General features: G+C 46.1%; 2 protein-coding genes across 2 annotated transcripts; one reads left to right on the top strand and one right to left on the bottom strand.

Annotated features, from left to right (window-relative positions):
- Nucleotides 1-4,593, bottom strand: NIFK (nucleolar protein interacting with the FHA domain of MKI67). Its single transcript, XM_061370091.1, has 6 exons — nucleotides 4,440-4,593; nucleotides 4,219-4,344; nucleotides 3,339-3,447; nucleotides 2,540-2,751; nucleotides 1,775-1,855; nucleotides 1-593 (listed from the first exon to the last, which is right to left on the bottom strand). Exons 1-6 carry the CDS (start codon nucleotides 4,560-4,562, stop codon nucleotides 417-419), a joined length of 828 nt encoding a protein of 275 aa, XP_061226075.1. The 5' UTR covers nucleotides 4,563-4,593; the 3' UTR covers nucleotides 1-416.
- Nucleotides 4,594-4,903: 310 nt separating this feature from the next.
- Nucleotides 4,904-13,682, top strand: TSN (translin). The gene is made up of 6 exons (XM_061370104.1): nucleotides 4,904-4,987; nucleotides 5,063-5,156; nucleotides 9,734-9,830; nucleotides 10,947-11,062; nucleotides 11,667-11,746; nucleotides 12,100-13,682. Exons 1-6 carry the CDS (start codon nucleotides 4,922-4,924, stop codon nucleotides 12,334-12,336), a joined length of 690 nt encoding a protein of 229 aa, XP_061226088.1. The 5' UTR covers nucleotides 4,904-4,921; the 3' UTR covers nucleotides 12,337-13,682.
- The last annotated feature ends 7,655 nt before the right edge of the window (nucleotides 13,683-21,337 follow it).

The following is a 21,337-nucleotide window of genomic DNA, read 5'->3' as shown; positions in this document are numbered from 1 at the left end:
CAGCTGAAAAATGGTTAATTTCTTTTGGGGCTTTATAACCCATAATTAATTACAAATGGAAGATAGAGCCTGCATCAGCAAGCTCTGCCTGGACAGCCTCAGACTGTTTCAATACAGCTAGTGCTAGAGACAAGTTACAGAATTAGCTGAAGGTTCTGGCACGACTGTAGGCATGTCACAGCATGGGCACTTGTGAGCACAAAGTCAAAAACATCTTCAAAGGCAGAGGAGACCATGGGTCCGATGATGGATAAACAGGAGGGAGAGGACTTGTAAATGGATCCCTTGCCTGGGAAAGATGGAAACAGTCTAGTCAAGACAAACCAAACCAAACCAGGGCAGCAGAACCTTTAGAAACACCAACTCGGCCACTTTGAGTTGAGAAAAAACACTGCTACAGCCACCAAATTTTAAGTCTATTTCTGTTTCTTCAGGTTTGATCTTTTTCTTGGCCGCTTCTTTGTTCTTGGCACACTATTCTTAGTACTGGCAGGGGGCAGCTTGAGAGTTATTTCATTGTCCTCCGCATCACTGTCCACCTGAGCAGCTCTCCGGCGCTCGAGCACTGCTGGAGTACAGACTGGAGTAGGATCCTGAAGAGATCAAAAAAACACGATTCATTGCAAAGCCTGAGAGAGTCTCCATAAGGCACCTCAGTCCAGCTCTCCTTAACAACTTCAACATTAGGGAAAATGGTTTTCCTTTTATAAGCATCTATTTTTGCAGACATTATTTCTTCAGACAAAAGCATCAACTTCAAAAGGTATACGCGAAAGGCAAATTCAAGTAATTCACATATTCTAACATGTCAATTTGCACATTTGCTTTCTAAACTTTGTATTTCCTGACTCAAAGCACCAAGAAGACAAGAATCAGGGGAAAAAGAAACCCACAACCAAATAAACAGAAATGCTACATTCAAGACCACAGCAGAGCCAATATATTCCAGTTTCAATACCTCAGTAAGTTCCCAGAACTTAGTTGTCTGAATGTAGGAGTTATGCTGTTGCACTCACAACCAGTCCCATCCCAATTACCACAAGTAAATCCAGCAACATTAAAAAAAAAACCAACACAAAGCCAAATTCACAACAACGATGAAACAAAACAGAAATGGCAATACTTTACAGGTGGTTTAGACTGCCACTATCCCAAATCTCAGTCCTGATGACCTCAGCTTTCACCTTACTGTTACTTCCAGCTGTCATTATTTTTCAATATCCTGGAATACCATGCCTGGAGAGCACAAGGGAGAAGGGACAGTGCAGCATGGAAACGGGGACTGACAGCACTACACTGTGTTAATGGTTCAACTTCCTTTTGGTCAAAATAGGTTCATACTATAACATAGCACAGACCAACAGAAGGATGCCCCAAGGAGAGACTTTGTACCAGTTTAAAGGACAGGCATAGGGGGTGTAGAGGTGACTGCCCCCAGCAACCTGTGTTTCTGCAGCTTCGAGTTACTGCTGAATAGCAGGTGCCTGGACACACACTGAGACAAACACTGCTAGTTACAATACGCTGAGAAGAAGCCTTTGCTGCTAAATGCTCCCATGGGAGAAAGAACTGAGAAGATCAAACCACCCTTCCCGGTTCAGGAGTTTTAATACATCCAGAAGGAGCTACTTTTGACACAAAAACCAAGCAAACAATGTGAAAGTTTTCAGGTGTTGAAATCAATATGAAGATATCAGCTGCAGACTTGAAACATCTGCCCAAGTGTGAATGGCGGAGCACGGTGCTGGGCACCACAAGGACTGTTGGGTCTTACCTGGCTGCTCAGAGAAATGTCCACTTTTGACTCCTTGGATGTTTTAACTTTCTTTCTCTTTAAGGAACGCTCCTGTGCAGCCTAGGAAGCAAGACACTTCAGGTGTGGATCACTACAAACACCCTTGTGTGAAGACACAAACAGTCACTTAACAGTCTACGGACTTCGTAACTACAAATTTGCTACAGCAATTAGGTTTCAGTGAATAAAATGACTGACAGTGCTGCAGGGGTGAACTGGTTTGAACAAAACCACCCAAACAACATAAGAAAAGCTGCTAATGTGAATTTAAAATAATACCACGTTAACAGCACTGCTTAAAATAGAATTACCTCACCCAAGCACTCTGCAAACCAGCACTATGCTTGCCTTGGCTGGGGTAGGCAGGGTCTGGGGATGGACTTGCCATCAAATGCCAACACTGAGAGAGCATCCCACAGGGCTCGGGCAAAGCACTGTCTCTCTTCTGTGATTTGCAGTCAAACAGTAAAATCACAGAACATCTAACTATTTGTATTATCAGAATAAAAGGAACGTCTTCCCCTTGCTGTTACTTGCTTCTCTAAAGTAAACCCACACACAGGGTACAACCCAGGAAGAGCATTACAGTACTTTCCAGGAGCTTTTATACAGTTCTTAGCACAAGAACACCTCCCTGGTGCTCCAGCCCTTTTATCAGTTCTACACAAAATATGTGGTTTCCTTGTACTGAGCACAGCAAACAAGATGTGCATAAAACACTCAATGAAACGATCCCCAACTTACAAATCCTGGGAAGTCATAATCGAGCCCCTTTTCAGCCAGCCTCTTCCGTAAGAGTTTCTCCTTCCGCAGCAACCGCTTTGTCATCTTTGCCTTCTGAACGAGTGAACGTATCCTATTGTACCGCCTGACCGCGGGCTGGGAGGGCTTCCGGAATATCCTGTCGCTGTTTTTGAAGAGGTTTTCATGGACCCTTTCAGGAGCTATGAACTGACCTGTACCATGAACATATGACATCAGGTTAGAGCAGAGCTACCCTGCTTACCACATGCACCCCCATAACCCTGACTAGTCCCCGTTATAATATCATCCACTCCTACTGCAGAGCACTTGTACCATGTTTTGTGAATATAGAACATGGAAAGTAACTGAATACCCATCAGTAAGAGAACTGGGGACGGATGGATGGAAAGAGCACGTTTTTATTTTCACCCAGGAAACAGTCAGAGAAACTTGTTTTTCAAAAGTTGCTGCGTATGTATCTCATAACCCTCTCCAAAGCAAGTGTTACTGTCACCATGCCTGAGGAACTCCCCAAGTCAATTAATATTTTAATTAAAAAAAACCTCTTGTGTCTAACTACACAGACACAGTTACAAATTATAAGAAATTTCCACATTACAGCAACTGTCTGCAGAAAAACCCACTCCCTCAGATAAGTGTTGCAAAATTACGCAATGAGCATTATCAGCCCTGAGCAAAACAACAGCAGTAACCAAAAGCCTGTGTTCTATGCACATGCAGAGAAAGAAGAAAAACTCAGCCCCACAGAAAATCACCTTACATTTCAGCTTATACTTACACTTCAGCAGCCTTTCAGAAAACAGGTAGTTGTTCATTGTGTCTGCAACAATCTTGGCCACGTCGTCAGACTCAAACTCTATAAATCCATAGCCTTTGCTAGCTCCAGTCTGTGAGCAATGACAGAAAGAAATATGAGACAATGTTTTAATAACTGAAAAACTGTCACAGTCCATTCTCAGCTGACCACAAGTAACTTCAGAAAGATGCAAGGACATTTCCCACTAGACCAGGTTGCTCCAAGCCCCGTCCAGCCTGGTCTTGAACACTGCCAGGGATGGGGCAGCCACAGCTCCTCTGGACAACCTGTGCCAGTGCCTCACGTCCTTCATAGTGGAAAGCTTCTTTCTGATAGCTAATCTAAATCTACCTTCTTCCACTTTAAAGCACCGGATTTAATCCTAAATCACCATATGCATATGAAACAAACTGGTCACCGGTACCTGTTTATTTACAAAAAGCTGCCCTGTGTCACTGTCATTCTGTGATTGTCACCAAGGTCACCTAGAAATATTATGATACGATGATAAAGCCAGAAATTAGAAGAAGTTAAACTTACTGAGCACAAAACAACACAAAAGCTAAACCGGAGTCTTTCCCATCACATTCCACGTTGCAGCTTGAAGTAGTGTACTGGGGCAGCACTTCTCCAGCAAGTATTTACTCACAGAAAAAATGGGACTACATCAAGGACCGCAGAACCTGTCTGTCCGCAGCGCAGAAACAACGGAAGCCGCACGCGCCACCACTCCAGGTCCCGTTTCGGAACCATTATTCCAGAGACAAGCAACCGAGTACGGAGCCGCCCTCTGCCCGCTCATGGAACTGCAGCGGAAGTGCCCCGTGGACCGTGAGCAGCAGAGCTCCTCGAGGCGCGTTACCTTCTTGCTCCGGGAGAGGCGGAGCCGCGTCACCGTCCCGAACTGCTCGAAATACTGGTACAGCTGCGGCTCGCAGAGTCCCCGCGGGAGGTGCCCAACGTACACCACGCCCGGCGTCAGCTCCTCCTGCGGGACACAGCAGCGCGTCAGGCCACGACATGCCATGCCATGCCATGCCATGCCCCGCCGGGCCGCCCCCGCCCCGCGCCCGCCCCGCTCACCTTGGCCGCACGGCTCTTGCGGCCCCGCTGCACCTTCTGCTGGAACTCGCGCTGCAGCTGCGGCTCCAAGGCCAGGAACGACGGGGACGTGGTCGGGGCCGGGACCGGAGCCGCTGTCGCCATGCTGCACTCCTCGCCGCCGGAAGCACGTCACTACCCTCGCACGCGGTGTCGCGCGGCGGCGAGGGCGCGCAGGTGCAGGACAGCGACGAGTTGTCTCCTAGCAACGGTGCGCGGCGCTGCGGTTCGGCCCTTGCCCGCATGACGTCGAGTGGCAACTCGTCGCTGCCACACGGCAACGGCTGCCTCCGGGAGCGGACCCAGCCCTGACAGTGCTGTCCCTTTCAGCCGCTCAGGCACTGCGCTAGGCAGCCCGGCACGAACCGGTCAGGCTCTGCGAAGGACAGCCCCTGCGCCAACAGCATCGCAGGTCCCCTGTGTTGGCGGGAGGCCCCAGCGGCGGGAGGCGGCGGGTGGGCATCATGTCGGTGAGCGATATGTTCATCGCGCTGCAGGGCGTCCTCACCGCCGACCAGGACATCCGCGAGGTGCGCGCGGGGCTGGGCGCGCGGGGGGCGGGCCCGGGGCGTCCGGTGCTCCCGTGACGCTGCCTGTACCCGCAGGAGATCCGGAAGGTGGTGCAGGCGCTGGAGCAGACGGCCCGGGAGATCCTCACGCTGCTGCAGGGCGTGCACCAGGGAACCGGCTTCCAGGACAGTGAGTCCCGCACGGCCGCCCTCAGCCGCTGGGGAGGCGGGAGGTGCCCTTCGAGGGGAGCCGGGTCCCTCTGTCACGGGTGCCCCTCTCCCAGGCTTCGTGTGGTCGCTCGCGGGGTGTCCTGCGTGGGCTTCCCGGGCGCTGCCGGGGGTGGGGGGAAGGGCTCAGCTGGGAGTTCTCGAGCCATGCGAGTAGAAAAGCTGCCATTACATCCCCAGGGAGCACCACTTTTTCCCTTTTCCCTCTCCCTTGTCAGCTGTGTCACTGTCTCGTGCTGGAGAGCGTGCTTTTCTTAGAGGTGTTCGCTTTCTGGGCCGTTGCATTGGCTCCTATGTAGGATTGCCTTGAAGCGATGTGCTCATGGATTTTTATGTTCTCGTAATTTTACCATCAACTGATGGCCTTTGTATCCCCTTCCTCACCTCTTCACCCTATCCCCCAATAAGCTGTGATCCTGAATGGTCTGGGAGTGCTCAGGATGGTGAGGGAAGGGGGATCTCTAGTCTGGTTTGTATGAAACTTGACTCTGCATGTATGTAAAATCTGCCCAGTGCTGTAAAATCTAAGGGGAATTTGCAAAGACCAACAACAAAGCAGGAGTTGTCCTTGATGTACATTTGCCATACATCAGGGAATTGTTGTGCTGGTTTTGAGGTTTGGGTTGTAGGGAGCCTGGTTCCTTGCTTTCAATCCAAAATGGTGTAAGATTTTTGACATAATGTTTCTGGGCCAGCCTGTTTCCTGCAGGGCACAAGAATAGCACTACAGACCTAAGTGTCAGAGGTGTTCTTTCTGCTTCGTCCATCCCCACTCTTCAACTCACTGGCAAAACTACTGGAATAAACAGGGTTTTTTTTTCCATAAATATATGACTTAAAAGCTATTTTTTCAAGTCAGTGAATATCTCCTGAGAAGACAGAACCATCCTGACTTTCCTGGAAACTCTTGAGTGAGATTTAGGAAGAGGAGAAATCTTGTTAAGACACCCTCTGAAGGTGAATAGAAGAATAAACCTCACCAGGTGCTGCTTTATTCACCTGCAGAGCTGAGTGGTTGTTACCAGCCTGATGACCTGCTGGTGGCCTGGGATTTCTCTGGTTCCTGAGAGGGTATGTGCTTAGCAATGTGCAACTCCTGCGGTTTGACCTGTGCTGGCAAGTGCAGCTCCCACCTGCTTGGGAATCTGGCTGTGCTAAAGATTACAACTGCTCATTGGTTCATTTACACAAGCATAAGCTCAGTTTTCTAAGCTGGAAAACCTGTGGATGTTGTTTTGTGTGTGTATCAAACTCAGGGATTGCTTTCCAGCATTCAATAGTGGAGACCTGTGTCTGGCTCAGTATATTTTCCATTGATTTTTTTCGACGGGAGAGAGCTGGTCCTCAAACTTGCAGAGTCTGAGAACAGATTTAGAAGAGTTAAAAGTGAACACCAGAAAAAAACCTAATCTTATAATTCTTGTAATACCAAAGATAACAAATACATGCTTAGTAGGTTAGACGTTAACGCGTGATAATAGACCTGTCTGTTTCTCATCACTTAGAAGAACAATAAAGCAAATCAAGAAAGATTAATAGCAAAATAATACAATGTCAGTTAGCAGAAGGATTGTTTGGGGGATAAGTAGCACTTGTCAGATGTCACGTATTTAGATTGCAGTTTTATTTGGTCATGGTTGTAGTTCTGCAGCGTAGTGTGCTTAAATGTTTGTGTGGCTTTTCTACAGCATCTCATTGAGTCAGTACCAAAATTAGACTAAGAAACTGAAATGATACTTCCTTAGTAGATTAAAAAGGGATAAATAATGACTTGTAGGTATGAAAGAGAGGATTATTCATTGCAAAAGAGTTCTTGCTAGACTTTGTAGTATCAAGACTTTTCAGGTTTATATTATTCCAAGATATAAGAAAAACTATGAATCCTATTAATAATCTATATTGAGCTATTAAAATATTAAATAATAAATAAACTGGAAACTAATAAAAGAGCAAGAATACTATTAACTACTACAAGTTCCTGGGTGACAGAGTAGTGAATGATGCTGGGTGGCTGCAGCTGTGTTGCTGTGGCTGGTTGAAGCTGGTGCTGCTGCCAAGAGAGGCTGTAGAGCTTGTGGTACCCTGTCACCTGGGAAACAGCTTTCTTCCCCAGCCTGTTGGTTGATCGTTTATAATTCCTGTTCCATCATCAGTTGAAGCAGTGATGTGATGTGATGAAAACTCAAGGAGGCGACAGAGAACTACTGAAAACAGGGAAGGGATTTCACCAGGTTGAGGAGTCGCTCCTGCCAAAGAGAAGGGTAGGGGATGGAATGAGCTCAGTTAATAGAAATATGGGTTAGTTGGTATTTGAAACATTGTCTGGCCCACCCAGTGCCTTTCCTCTGTTCTCCTGGAACTTAAAATACCTCCTAGTTAAATCTGTTCTCACTGAGTTTTCATCTAACCTCTTTTACTGCAGGGCAGCCACCTACTCGCAGACAACAGCTGTTTGGTGGTGCTGACTGACTGTGGCCTCTGCACTGAGTGTGAGACTGTGGGGAAGGAAAGGAAAACCAGCAGAGCCTCAGGCCATCATCCTCTGGAACAGGGATAGAGGATCTCCTTCAGCTTCCTCTGTTCCCTGTCCAAAATGGAGTTTGAGAACTGCAGGGAGAGCTGTTCAGGGCAGGGTGTGCTGCAGCATGCTGTTAGCTGACATGAATCTGAGTGACAGATAGGGTCTTCAGAGGCTGAAAGTCAACTTAGTATGTCTTTGCTCTTGAAATACATTATGTCAAGTTTAGCCAAACGTCGGTGGTGATATCCAAGGAGGCATGAGGATGGCTTGAAGTTGGGAGGCTATGTGTTTATCATTGAGCGCTTGTTTGAAACTTTCCTGTAAAGACTGCTTATTTTTGTCACAGGTTCCTTTGGCAGAACTTTGTCCTCAAATGCTAGGTGATGGTTGACACAGCTGAGGCAGACACCACAGTTTGAGGATGGTGCTCAAAGGCTGGCTGTCAGTGAGCTTCACACGTCTCTTTCATTCTGGCTGTCACACAGAGCACTTTCACCACCTGCATCCTGAAGCTTTTGTTTTTAAGTCGTCTCCCCCTGTTTTTTTGGGTTTGTTTTGGTTTTTTTTAATAGAACTTGTGCTTTATTAATTGAAAGAAGCTTTTTAAGTATACTTAAGTGACTCTGGTAGGGCTTGTTTGATAGAAATCATCCATCAGAGCTTTCTGATTTAGCTTCTATGCATCTTATTTAATCTTAGCTTCTTTACATCAAATGCAGGAGAGCCTGCCAGGGTGACCTACCTGCCTTGGGCTGTGACCAGGATTTCTGAGAAGGGCACAGTTAAGAGATAGTGGTTTGATGAGGGCCCTGGTGCTGCAGGTGCAGTGTGGCTGTAAATCGTGTCAATAAACGGGAGGTGGCAGTGGGTGGCACATAAACAAAGGACCATTTCTGTGCAGAGGTATAACATCCATTGGTCAGGCTGAAACCCAGTTTCTTCAAATCCATCAGGAAAAGCAGTTTCCTGAAGGGATGTTGCACCTCATCTAACCTAAGTCTGATTCATAAGAAAAAAATATTCCAAGATTTTAAAATTGAGACACAAAAGTTGCTTTTCCATTTGGCAGCACTGCCCAGTGTGTGCGTGTGCTTTCTTCTGCTAGCTGCTGTGTGTAGTGCTGTCCTATTGCTTGTGGTCTAGTGGTTGCTTTTTCTTCTAAACCACTGCATGAGAGAACATCTTGTTTCTCTCTTTATAAAACCTGCACAGCCCACCCCTTTCTCTCACTCCATCCACACAGCTAGAGCTTAAAATGTCCCATAATCAGCTCATGCCTGATCTCTGGCATGCCCACCTTTGTGCATCCCTTCCACTCCAGATGGGTGGATGGGCTCATAGCATGGGGCTTTAACCATGTTGCTGCTCTTGTGACTCCCTCCCTTACCTCCCAGATAACTTCTGCCATGATCTCAGCTCTTGCATATTTACAGACCCTCAAACAAAACTGCTCCTCGGCTACTTCAGATGAGGTCTCACACTCAGTGTCCTTTCCAGCCTTTCTCCATCTCTGCTTCTCATGTCTCCTCCATCATGCTCGTTTGCCATGCTGCTCAGTGCATTACCACGTGCCTTTGTTCCATAGAGAAACAACACACTGACTCTTATGTTCATCCATTCCTGCCTCCATCTGTTTGTATCCCCATTGCCTTTTGGTCTGTGACCTTTCCAGAGTTTTCTTCTGTCAGTGCCCATTACAGAATGGGTTCTTCATCCATGACATAAGTTTCATAGAAGCAGTAATGATTAGCAGTGATTCTTAAATAACACTGGGGCATCTTGGCTCAAGTTTGAAACTAAGGACTAGAGCAGATTAGACAGTGTGGAACTCAGGAGTGTTCTCCTCTACCTGTGTGACTCATGGTGTGACAATGAGAATTTCTTAGATTGATTCCACATATCAGTATACTTCTCTTGGACAATAAAGGAGTGTAAATAATACTGCCAACACGGGAAAACTCTGTTTACACAAACTCACTCTCTGTCAAGTACTGAATGTTGTGCTCTTTCTTTTTCAGTACCTAAGAAATGTCAGAAGGCTCGTGAACACTTCGGTACAGTGAAAATACAGCTGGACTCTCTGAAGACCAAGTTTCCTGCTGACCAGTATTACAGGTGTGCAGGATCACACACAGCCAGACATGGAAATGAGAATTGCCTGGGCATAGTTGGCATTGTTACTTTGGAAGAATGATTTAAAGGTTTATGGTCTGAATGTTTCTTTCTGTTTGAAAAGTAAATTGTGGTAGAGGACTGTGAGGTTTTTATCAGCACAGATAAAAAAAGCTTTTGCTCAACCACTATTTATAACATTTCACTGAAAGAATATCTAGTATTTAATTCTTATTCTGGAAACTTTTTTAAAAAAGAAAACCAAAAGTTTAGGAATTGGTGTTTTGTTGGAGCTGCTTCTGGTTTCTGGGAGCAGAGCATTTGCTGGTCTATTAGTTTCAGTTAAGTTGCTAGGTTTGGGGCATGTCTGAAAACAGCTCCAAATCTGTCATGAAATGGCTGTTTGATACTGCAGATACAAAATGAAGTTGTCACCTCTGTGTTTTGCTGCTGCCAGAAGGGGACAGTGTCTAGCAAGAACATTTCAAAGGACAAGAGTCTTGTGAGCTCAGATCTGCTGAGGGAAGATGGGAGTGAAGATGGTTGTCTTGTGGGCACGGCAACCTGAAAAACTCCATGAACTGAGTAGGTGGGTGAGGAGTGGAAGAAGGAATGCCAGCATCCAGCATGGTGTCCTGGGGTGGAGTTCTGGAGCACCAAGGAGATGCCTCTAGGCTGGTGTTGTTTAGATAGGCCAAAAATATCATGAAGTGCTATGCGTAAAGGTGGAAAACATAATGTATACATAACATATGGACATATGGAGCCAGGCTCTTCTCAGTGGCAAACAATGGAAGGACAAGGGGTAATGGATACAAATTGGAGCACAAGAGGTTCCACTTAAACCTGAGAAGAAACTTCTTCTCAGTGAGGGTGACGGAACACTGGAACAGGCTGCCCAGGGGGTTGTGGAATCTCCTTCTTTGGAGACATTCAAGACCCGCCTGGACACGTTCCTGTGTAACCTTATCTAGGTGTTCCTGCTCCGGCAGGGGGATTGGACTAGATGATCTTTTGAGGTCCCTTCCAATCTCTAACCTACTGTGATATGCTTGTTGACTAGCTCTTTAGTAGTAGATGTTATTTATGTATATGTTGACTTGGTGTTTTCTTCAACAGATTTCATGAGCACTGGAGGTTTGTGCTTCAGCGGCTGGTGTTTCTGGCAGCATTTGTAGTCTACTTGGAGTCAGAAACATTAGTGACCCGAGAAGCTGTTGCAGAAATACTTGGGAGTAAGTTACTATTCTAACAAAGAGAAAAACCTTGTGACATTTTTAGGCATAGCTTTCAGAGGTATAGGGAACCAGCAGAACTTCGTTTCTTCCCAAGAAATCTTCCATGCACATTATTAATTCAAATTGCATAAAGGTACCAAAAGAGTAATGCAGAGATTAAGCTTGGTTCTCTCACTTTTAGTTTTTGGTGTCTAAAAGCATGGAAGCAGATAAAATTCTTACACCATAAGAGAATTGTGTGCTCCCAGAGCAAAGGATTTGAAAAAAAACCAAACCAAAACCACAAAACCAAAACCAGAATATATTTCTAAAAAACTGAGCCAGACCTCATACACCCTCCCTGGTGTATGGACGTAAATCAGTTATTGTTGGATCAGTTACAACCTGTTGCATGTCCAGCTGAGGACACATGATACGCTAAATCAAAATGTGGACGAGAGGCAGTAATTACATCACATGCAGGGAAAGGCTGACTTTTCTTTTGTAATAGTATTTCATAATCTTGATATTTTAAATGAGCTCAGTGAACAAACGCAGTTTCAACTAGCTGGGTTTGCTCATGTTCAGCACCACCTGATTACCACTCTGATTTTCATCTCAGTTGAAGCTGATCGAGAGCGGGGCTTTCACCTGGACATTGAAGACTATCTGTCTGGTGTATTAACTCTCGCCAGTGAGCTGGTAAGGAAGATATTCATGCATAGCTTTGGATTGAAACTGACCTAGAAAAATAATGTGTTTTCTAAGCTTCCCAAGTTGTTCCTGGAAGTTATGATACACAAGGCCTTGATCTGAACTTTCAGCAAACCACTGCTCTGTGTGCAAGAGTGGTACCTCACTGATATTTTAAGATATAAGCTAGTCACTTGATTGAAAATCCAGGATCACAGTCAACAGAAAAGTAGATCTAAGGATAAATAATCTGACTGCCTGGAACAAAACGGCTTCATTTGGTAAAGTAAGTGATGGGATTAGGGATGTGATTTGGGTGGGTTCCTCCACTGATGTTCTCCCCGCATGTTGTCTTCTCATAGTCTAGACTGGCAGTGAACAGTGTCACGGCTGGTGACTATTCTCGCCCTCTCCGCATCTCAACTTTTATCAATGAGCTGGATTCTGGCTTCCGTCTCCTCAACCTGAAGAATGACTCCCTGAGGAAACGTTACGATGGCCTGAAATACGATGTCAAGAAAATTGAGGAAGTGGTTTACGACTTGTCAATCAGAGGACTCAATAAGGAAGCAACACCTGGTGCAGGTGGAGAGAAATGAAAGATGCTCATTTTAACAGCATCATCAGTTACCTCAGATGGTTGCCAATTTAGGAAGCATGCTAGCAAAGTCTTCCTACAGTAGTTTAGAAGAACTGCAGCTAAAAGCTGCTCTCTATTTTCTTACAAAAGGTGTAGTAGGGATGTTAGATCCTCAAAATGTTTTGTAAACTTATATCTAGATTAGGGCAGGAGGCTCTCCATTCCCAGTGGAGTTCCTCTGTCAAAACACAGGGTGCTGTTCTGTGCACAGCAGCAATAGTAGTCAGTAACACCTGTGAGCTGAAATACGTTCTCCCTAGTTCCATAGTGGTGTTTCACTGCTGCAGCAGTGGTGTGCTTCAGCTGCCCCTTCTCACCCACCTCAGAAGATACGTGCAGAGCACGCAGCTCACTGCAGATACGTGTCATGCTTTACAAACCACAGTGTGTAAATAGATAAACTTTTTTTTTTTTTAAGACACTGATTGGGGTTTTTGCCTTTTTGTTAAATGTTCACCTCTGTGAGAACAGAGTTGTTGAACAGATTCGTGTAACTATTAACCACATTTTTTTAATGGCTCCTGTTAATGTATCCCCTTTAAGTGAGAAATCAGTGAAGATATTGCCCAGAATTTCTCCATTGGAACTGATGTGTTGCCCCTGGGCATATTTTTTCTCTCTCTCTTGGTTTTTTCCTTCCTCCAAGATTTCTGTTACCAGGGAGAGCAAGGACCTGCCTGCCCTGGCTGGTATTTGTTTTACTGACATGAGCAAATGATGAGTTTTAGTATGATCGTTTGCCTTGAGAACTCGGTGTAACCCATTTTTATTTTTAACTACCATGATTTCTGAATAGAGAAGTGTTAACAGAGAAACTGCAGGGAGTCTGAGTTTTAACAGCCTAGATAGGCCACAACTGTACCCGTGTCCTGGGATGAAAAAAGAAACACACCAGAACTATAGTTTGTGTAGTAAAATGTTTGTATCGGTAGAAAAGAGGGAATTACTAGTTTCAGACACTTTGCAAGTAAAGTGTTTGCAAACACCGACAGCCTCTTTTCCTTTGTCTAAAAGGGCACCCTGGTACCTTGCAATGTGTTTGTTCTCTTGTCCTAAACGACTTAGAGTTTTGTCATTCTTCTGGTGGCACAGCAGGTGGTAAGGAGACAAATGTCATTTCTTTAGGAGGAATATTTCCAGAGGAAGAAACTGAAAAGTAAAGTTTGTGGGTTTGTTAGCATCTCATTTTGTTAGCAAAGATTTACCAGTGTTTCAGTTAGGGAATTGTTTTGTTTATTGGAAGAAAATGGTTTCTTGGTTATTTTGGCCAATAAAAGCTGTTCTTTGATTTTGGCCATTTGGTAACTGTTGGCCTGTTGTCTGATTATTTGTTCTTTGCTTCCCTTTTTGGGAGCCCACTCTAAAATTAAGCTGGGTCAATAGGAAGATTGTTCAGTGGTGTGCTCTTGCCCACTGGCAAGTGAAGCCTAACTCAAACTGCAGATTTCATAGGCTTTTTTTAAACTGTTTTTAACCTATTTGACCTGTTTCACCAAGTAGAGCAGGGGTAACATAGGGAGGTGGTAATATCCCTCTTTCTCAGCTGAAGAAGATGACGGTGTACCTTCCGAAGCCTCATGGCAATGAGACCAGCTTTTAAAGTAGTTCTTTGTTCTTGCCCTGTGCCACTGTTTGCTTCTTTCTTGCTTTAACCCTGTGGAGGTGGGAGGAAGGAAGGAGCTTAAGCCAGTTCTACTGCCAGAACCAGAGACTAGGGGTGAAACCATGGTCACACAGGAAGTGCATGGGAGCAGGGGAATTAGAGAAGGGTTTCCTGGGCATCAGTCTGGTGTCTAAGGTTGGAAGATTCCTGGGGTGTGAGGCCACGTGGTGTGGCAGTTTCTGTTGCAGGGCAGGCGTTTGTCAAGGGTTTGTGCTAGCTTGTGTCCCAGGTGCTCCGGTTGTATTTGGTCATGCAACAGGCCTGCTTCCCGGCATGGGATATCAAGTAATGGGATGCCTGGAACAGCTTTTCAGTAGATCCTAAGTGTGCCAGCTCTTGCAGCTTATGTGGTTTCTGAGAGCTGGTGGAGATAACAGCGCTGTGCCCCAGGTGCAGATACTGTGGGAGGGACAACTGGAACAGCAAGTCCCTTGCTTAGGTCTTACAAAGTCTGCAAGGTGTGGATCCTGTCTAGGGCTCTGTGAAGAGCAAGTGCTTAAGAAAGGAACACAGCACTGGAATGCCTCTGGAGGGTGTTTAACAAACACCTTGTTCTTTCCTATTCCAGGTTTTGGGGGAGACTACCATCTTCCTCTGGAGAAAGCAGCATTTCCAGGAGCAAGCTGCATGGTGCATTCCCAGGCTAGGTCTAGGGAAAGGAAAAGAAAACTGCAAGCTTTCTCCCTAGAGTGCAGCAAGAAGCAGGGACATGCTTCTTGTAGCTTCCTCTGCACAGAGGTAGCCTGTAGGACTTTGTGGCCTCAGTTGCTGCACATTACGTTGGTTCTACATGTTGTGTTTCTGTCCCAGAGCTGGGAGCAGAGGGAAGAAGGGAAGACTCAGAAGGACTCAACATCCTTCTTTCGAGTCTCTCTTCTCTCAGAGAGACTTCTCTGACCCCTTTCCCAGGGGTAACAGCAGCAGGTTAGCCAGCAGGGAGAATGGCAGTGAGAGACAGAGCTCTGAGGACTGTAAAAGCTTGATGGCTCACAATGAATTGGATGCACTTGAACAAATAACTGCTGTTGGTACTGAATGGTCTGCGCGGGGTGTGCTGGCAGCTGGCGAGGAGTGAGTCAGCGTAGGAGCGCTGGAGAGTCTGACTCAACAGCCAGCACGGCTGTTCTCCGAGCCACTTCAGTCTCGAGTGTGTGCCAGGGAGCGTTCTCTTGGATTGTCTCTGTATGCACTCACTGGTTTGCTGTTTTTTTGGGTTTTTTCCTCATTTTGACGTCATTTCTGTTCAGTAAAAAGGGCACTTAGTTGATTAACTGCTCATTATTTACAGCGCTGCCTGTTCAACTCCTGCAGATCAATGAAAGTGCTGACCTGAAACCATTTGGGAAGTAGGGGTGAACAGAAATCCATGGCACAGGATGCAGGGCAGACCATGGGGCTGGCTGTGGAACTGGGCTCAGTCTGATGGAATTGATTAACTGCAGCCAGCATCCAGGCACCTCTTTAAACTGGCACTCATTAAAGGACACGTTATCACCTCTACATGGCCTTTTCTGGTGCCAGCACACGTCTTTGTGCACTGAGCTGCATCAAGGAACCGAGCTAGCTGAAACAATATTTTTCATCAGTGTGTGCTCACAATCTGGTTCACCGCTCAGTCCCGCACATGCTGTGCCAGTGTGTGGAGGGAGGCTTCTTCCTTCCCCGGTGCCTGCTTAAGTGTTCACTGAACTGTAACACTAGGTGGTAACTGATTTTTCTTGCAGTAATTTAACTGCTTCCTGCTTTGTTAGGATTGCCAAAGATTGCCTCTTTGGGTAAATAATTTGCCTTCATTTTACTGCAAAGCGATGATTTCTGTGCTGTAGAGCATCACATGCATTTTTCAGCCAGTAAAATCTTCACACACTGAGGCAATTAAGGAGGGTGGAAAGTGAACATAGAATCATGGAATAGCTAGGGTTGGAAAGGACCTTAAGATCATCAAGTTCCAACCCCCCTGCCATGGGCAGGGACACCTCACACTAAACCCTGTCACCCAAGGCTCTGTTCAACCTGGCCTTGAACACCACCAGGAATGGAACATTCACAACTTCCCTGGGCAACCCATTCCAGTGCCTCACCACCATCACAGTAAAGAACTTCCTTATATCCAATCTAAACTTCCCGTTTTAAGTTTGAACTCATCACCCCTTGTCCTATCACTACAGTCCCTAATAAAGAGTCCCTCCCCAGCACCCTTCTACGCACCCTTTAGATACTGGAAGGCTGCTATGAGGTCTCCACGCAGCCTTCTCTTCTCCAGGCTGAACAGCCCCAACTTTCTCAGCCTATCTTCATACAGGAGGTGTTCCAGCCCCCTGATCATCCTGGTGGCCCTCCTCTGGACTTGTTCCAACAGTTCCATGTCCTTTTTATGTTGAGGACACCAGAACTGCACACAATACTCCAAGTGAGGTTTCATGAGAGCAGAGGAGAGGGGCAGGATCACCTCCTTCGACCTGCTGGTCATGCTTCTTCTGATGCAGCCAAATATGGATGATTCCTGGAGTGTATGTGTGGATACTGACCCCATTATCCATCAGCAATCCATCTTCCCTATTAGAAGTACTGTCTGTTGGTGGATGCTGCTATGGAACTACACTAAAACATGTAGGGCTGTTCAGTGAGCCTCCTGCCTGCTGAATTCATACAGTGTCATTAAACAAGTTGATACTGAAAGGAATAGTCCTTTATGGTATATATCTTCTGTATGTATGTTGCAGGTCAGGCATGAATTACCTGAAGATGCATATCTCCTTGCAGGTTTATCTGCCTGTTTATTGTCGCTTCAAACTGTGGCACTTCTGGTTTACGCTGGTTAGCCATCCCTGGAGCATTGCCCTGCCCAAGGGGAAAATGGCTGTCCTTAAAACAGCCCTTTCTTGAACGGAGGATTTCCTTGTCTGAATGAAATACGCTCCTTGTCCGAATGCCTGTTCACCTGCATATTCATGCTACAGGTGTACAAACATCTAACCTGCTTCTGTTGGGGAAAATGCAAGACCCTGACCCCTGCAAGGGTGATGTTTGCTCCACAGGAAGCTTCCTAGCTCCCATAGCAATAGGGAGAGCTGTTTAGCTGCCTCTGGGTCTGCACTGCAGCCCTGCACAGCTCCCACAGACTTCTGTGAAGTCTGACAGCCACCAGAGCCTGATGGAGACTTCAACAGGGACTTCAGAAAGCCTATAGGGAAAACAAAAGCCTGAGATTTCAGCCCCTGTGAAATGGTTCGGAGCTATAGAGGCCTTGTGCTCTTTGCATGTTCTGGTTAGTGCAGGCATCAGTTATGGGATCTGCTCCGTGACTGTGGCTTCCATCTGGCAGCCCTCCCCACAAACACCCAGAGAGATGTTTGATGCAGGTCCTCCCAAGGATGTGACTCTGGCACTGCAAGGGAGGTTCCTGCACTAGGAAGGAAGGGTTCAAAACCACCTGGTACTCCACTGCCACTGAAACAAAGGGTTTATTCCCCTGCTGCTACAAAGGGCACCTTTCCTGGCAGGGCCGTTTGCAGTCTCAGCTCAGATCTCCTGCAGTGGTGGAGATCGCACTGCGACAGGATTTGAACCAGAGAGTTGCAAATTATTGTTACACTCGTCCTTGCTGATGGATCTAGAGCCTCGTGCCAGCTTTTCAACGTGTTCCAGCTGAGTAACTGCTCCCACTCAAGCTGGAGCAGAGACTGGTGCTGGGGGATGCTCTGCCTGTGCTCTGATTCCTTGTTAGGGTTCCTCGCTCTCTGTTGAAGAGGACCCTCTATGTTCTTATCACTCATCTTCACCATCCATGTTGTATAAAGTTTTCCCTTGGGGAGCCTCCTTCAGCTTCCCAAAGGAGATGTCTTATGTTCTAGGAAGTGCCTGGAGTTTTGAGGTTCTGGACTGCATAGTGTTATTGTCAAAACTGAGTTTATTCTGAACTGCTTGTACCTGTCTCCAGTTATTCTGCAGCAGCCTCTGTGAGAAGGCAGTTGCCTTTGTCCACCTGATGAGCAAGATTTTGTGCTCATGCTCCACTCTAGTGACAGGAAGTCACTCAATGACAGTGAGATCTCTGAATATTTATCTGATCTCTGGCAGGAGAACAGTTTCCTTCATTGCTTTTGGTTCCAGGTTTTTCCAGTTTCAAGTCAGAGAATGTCAGCCTAATTCCAGCAGAATTTCACCTGGTTGCTCAGCATACGTTTTAAAGGAGATACAGTTGACATCATGAAATAAGAGTTATTACAGCTGCCTTACCCATGAGCCCAGAAGGGTATCTTTGACTTGGTGCTAGAAGATTCAAATTATCTTCCCTTTGAGCATGTCAGGAACAAGCAAGAGGATTCACCAGAATCTCCTGCTGGAGATCTGTCTTCATGTGACTTTAGCTCCATAATAGATTCATATGTATTGCCTAACTGAAGTTCCCCAAGACAGGAGATCCAAGAGGATCTCAGAGGTTTTTTCAGGATTTGGGATGTGCTGAGGTCAATCTTTCAGTCTCCAGTGACAGCTAGAGTAGCTTCTTGCTGCCAGACCAATACTGGTGTTCCCTTTCAGATGTGTTCTTGATCATATAGTGGAGACCCAAACTGAACGTCCTTTCCCCATCCTCACTTTTGTTAAGGACAACAAGGCATGTACAAGAACATCATAAAATAGAAGATCACCTCACTAAAGCAGAAGTCTTTGACCTCTAAAGTCTTTGCTCTGCATCTCCCTGTGTTTTGGGGGGGGCTTTCCCACCCAGCCTGCTGACTCTTAAAGCAGGTATTTCCTCTTTTCTTTGGACCTGACCTCACAGGGGGCTCTTAAGCCTGCATTTTGTCTTCTTGTGTGCCTGTTTTCTGAGCTCAAACATACACGGACTGTACAATAAAGGCCATCTTTTGTTGTTTGCCTGGTAAATGACAAGTAACACTCATCCTAACTTCTCATTCAAGGTCACTTATGAGTTCTGATAAATAATTACTTTATCTTTTTTCCCTTAACATGGGACTTCCAGAGAGACCTGCTTGAATAGCTGGGGAAGTTCAGTGGGCCAGAGTCTTGAAAAGCAATCTTACCATTGTCAGTCATGACCACAAGAGGCATAAAAACATTACAAAGCCCTGGGACAGCCAGTTTGGAACAAATAATTGCTTTCTTGGCTTGCAACCAATCCTGTTCCCAAGTACCCTAGGTTCTAATAGCATTTTGTCATGTTTTGTTAATCAGAAATGGAAAAACATAGCACAACTAATCTCCAGGGCTGCCAAGTAAGATGTGTACATGTGATACTGAAAGACTTGGAACTTCCCAGGAGAAGGATCATCCAGTTCAGAAAGGTGCCTGGGGATTATGGAAACTTACTGCCCTGTCAGTGTGCTGACACTCCTCACCCTTCTTGTGCAGGCGCAGCCCGCAGCATGAGCTCTCACAGGGCCACAGAGATCATCCTGTGCTCGTGTTCCCTTTCAACACCTGTAATTTAAAGGCAGGCAGGCGGCTGAGTACACACCGGATACATAAAAGAGAAATAACATTGGAAGCACAACCTCTGTCTAGTTTGACAGGTTCAGCAATCAGGCTGTCACTTCCCGTAGCATGCTGTCCCAGGTCAAAGAGTTCCCTGTTCCCTGGCTGCAGTTTTGTTAGGACAGGGCTACAGCACCAAGTACACGTCCTGCTCATAACTCGGCACCCGGCAATTATTTATGGACTTTCTTCTGGGGAGAGTTTGCCTGGTTCAGAGGAAATAGGCTATGATTACGAGGAGCCTGGCAGGCAGGTGTTTCCTGTGATACCTAGAAAACCCCCGGATCTGACAGATCAAACAATCACCCAAATGCAAGACTGATGCTAAATTTCAGGCCTTTTACATATACTGATTGTTCTCTAACCTTTTTGCACAGCCAGGGTGACTGAAGGTATCTTGATTTAAAGATATGACTGTACAAACAGTCCCTGGCTGGTTTTGAGCGTGAGTTGATGTGGAGGAAAATCACTCTGCTAGGAAGTGGCTGAAATTTTTCCAGAAAGCAGGAGCATTCTGTGGCTATGAAAGTCGCTCACTGGTTAGATAAATGCAGCTATTACACTTACTGTATCTGTGCCTTCCCTTATCAAAACTACCACTGGAGGTTAACGAAGTGAAGGTAGCTGTGCCATTTTGATCTTGAGAGAGAAAACAAGGTCCTACAAGCTGTTGCCTTTTGCATGTTAGGTGAACGGGGCTTGAAGGCTCATAGGTGCAGATCTGTCATGACAGCGTAAGAGAAATCTTCCTCCAACCGCTGCTCTGCTTAAGCATCCATCTATCTGAAAAACAAACAACAAACTAAAAGCGACGCCTCGTGTTCCTCACTGGCTGTTCACTGTGTATTTTGGGGGAATTTATTATAATTTATTACAAGCAATTTACTGTCTAACTACTAGAAATAGCTGGAGGGAATTCCAACTTGCCTGAGGGACTCAGGCTGCTGCCTCAACAAGCATTTTGCCAGCTATCACTAACTACAGCAGTCGGCTGGGTTCTGCCATCCTCATGTCTTGGGTATGTGTTTGTAAAGCCTTCGGATGATGCAAAACCTCTTATTTCCTCAAGGACAAAATCAAGTACTAAAATACTGGATGGTGCAGAGGAAGAGAAAATACAGCCAGTGCTCCATGTCTCACTGTTGGTGTCTGCCCCAGTGCCTGGAGCACTGTAACAAGCCCCAGCAGCTGTGACAAGAGGACAAAGCAGTTCAGAAGCCTGCTCATGTGTTGGATCAGTGGTGACTTTACAAGATTAGGGCTGCCTATGTGAAGGTAGCCTCTGTCTGCCTTTGTGTGCTCACTGATGCTGGCTCATCTCTGGAGAAATACACAAATATGCTTGTGTGAATCCTCCTGTAGAATAAGTGTCTGTAACAGAAATATTTTGTTTACTGGTCTATACTGATCGGCTTTGTCTCTACCATGGTGGGCTGAAAGAACATTCACAGGCTGTCCTCTAAGATCCATCAACACAAATTCAGGCTCCTTTAACATAGCCCCTAGGGCTGTAATCTGGCCTTTGCTGTGTAAGCCACAGTGTGACATTTTGCTGATCTTGTAATCGCAAGGCAGCGGTCAGCAGTGATGTCAGGCTAAAAAGGTTACAGACACTGTTTGCCTTTTCACCATTGTTCAGCTTCAAGTCATTTCCCTGCTGAGGAGCTGAGAGAAGCTGGACCTTACAGGGGAGCGCTGTGGGGCCTGTTTTGGCTTTCACATCTGGTGTGCTGGTGCTTGACCTGCCCAGGGAGGACTGTGGTCAGAGCATAAGATTTTGTGCCAGCCTGTTGTCTTC

Source organism: Neopsephotus bourkii, unplaced genomic scaffold (assembly GCF_033783945.1).
Source record: "Neopsephotus bourkii isolate Nb327-2 ecotype Australia unplaced genomic scaffold, CSIRO-AGI_Nbou_v1 NB_1526, whole genome shotgun sequence".
NCBI lineage: Eukaryota > Metazoa > Chordata > Aves > Psittaciformes > Psittacidae > Neopsephotus > Neopsephotus bourkii.
Note: the sequence above shows the minus strand (reverse complement) of the source record. Positions and strands in the feature narration are given on the sequence as shown.

What these genes read in the sequence shown, in the direction of transcription:
- TSN (XM_061370104.1), top strand. Translation starts at nt 4,922, where the DNA reads ATGTCGGTGAGCGATATGTTCATCGCGCTGCAGGGCGTCCTCACCGCC. An exon ending in CCTGCTGACCAGTATTACAG is followed by an intron (nt 9,831 to 10,946) that starts GTGTGCAGGATC and finishes TTTCTTCAACAG; the next exon opens with ATTTCATGAGCACTGGAGGT. An exon ending in TGTTGCAGAAATACTTGGGA is followed by an intron (nt 11,063 to 11,666) that starts GTAAGTTACTAT and finishes TTTTCATCTCAG; the next exon opens with TTGAAGCTGATCGAGAGCGG.
- NIFK (XM_061370091.1), bottom strand. Translation starts at nt 4,562, where the DNA reads ATGGCGACAGCGGCTCCGGTCCCGGCCCCGACCACGTCCCCGTCGTTC. An exon ending in GCAAGAGCCGTGCGGCCAAG is followed by an intron (nt 4,345 to 4,439) that starts GTGAGCGGGGCG and finishes TGTGTCCCGCAG; the next exon opens with GAGGAGCTGACGCCGGGCGT. An exon ending in ACATTTCTCTGAGCAGCCAG is followed by an intron (nt 594 to 1,774) that starts GTAAGACCCAAC and finishes TGATCTCTTCAG; the next exon opens with GATCCTACTCCAGTCTGTAC.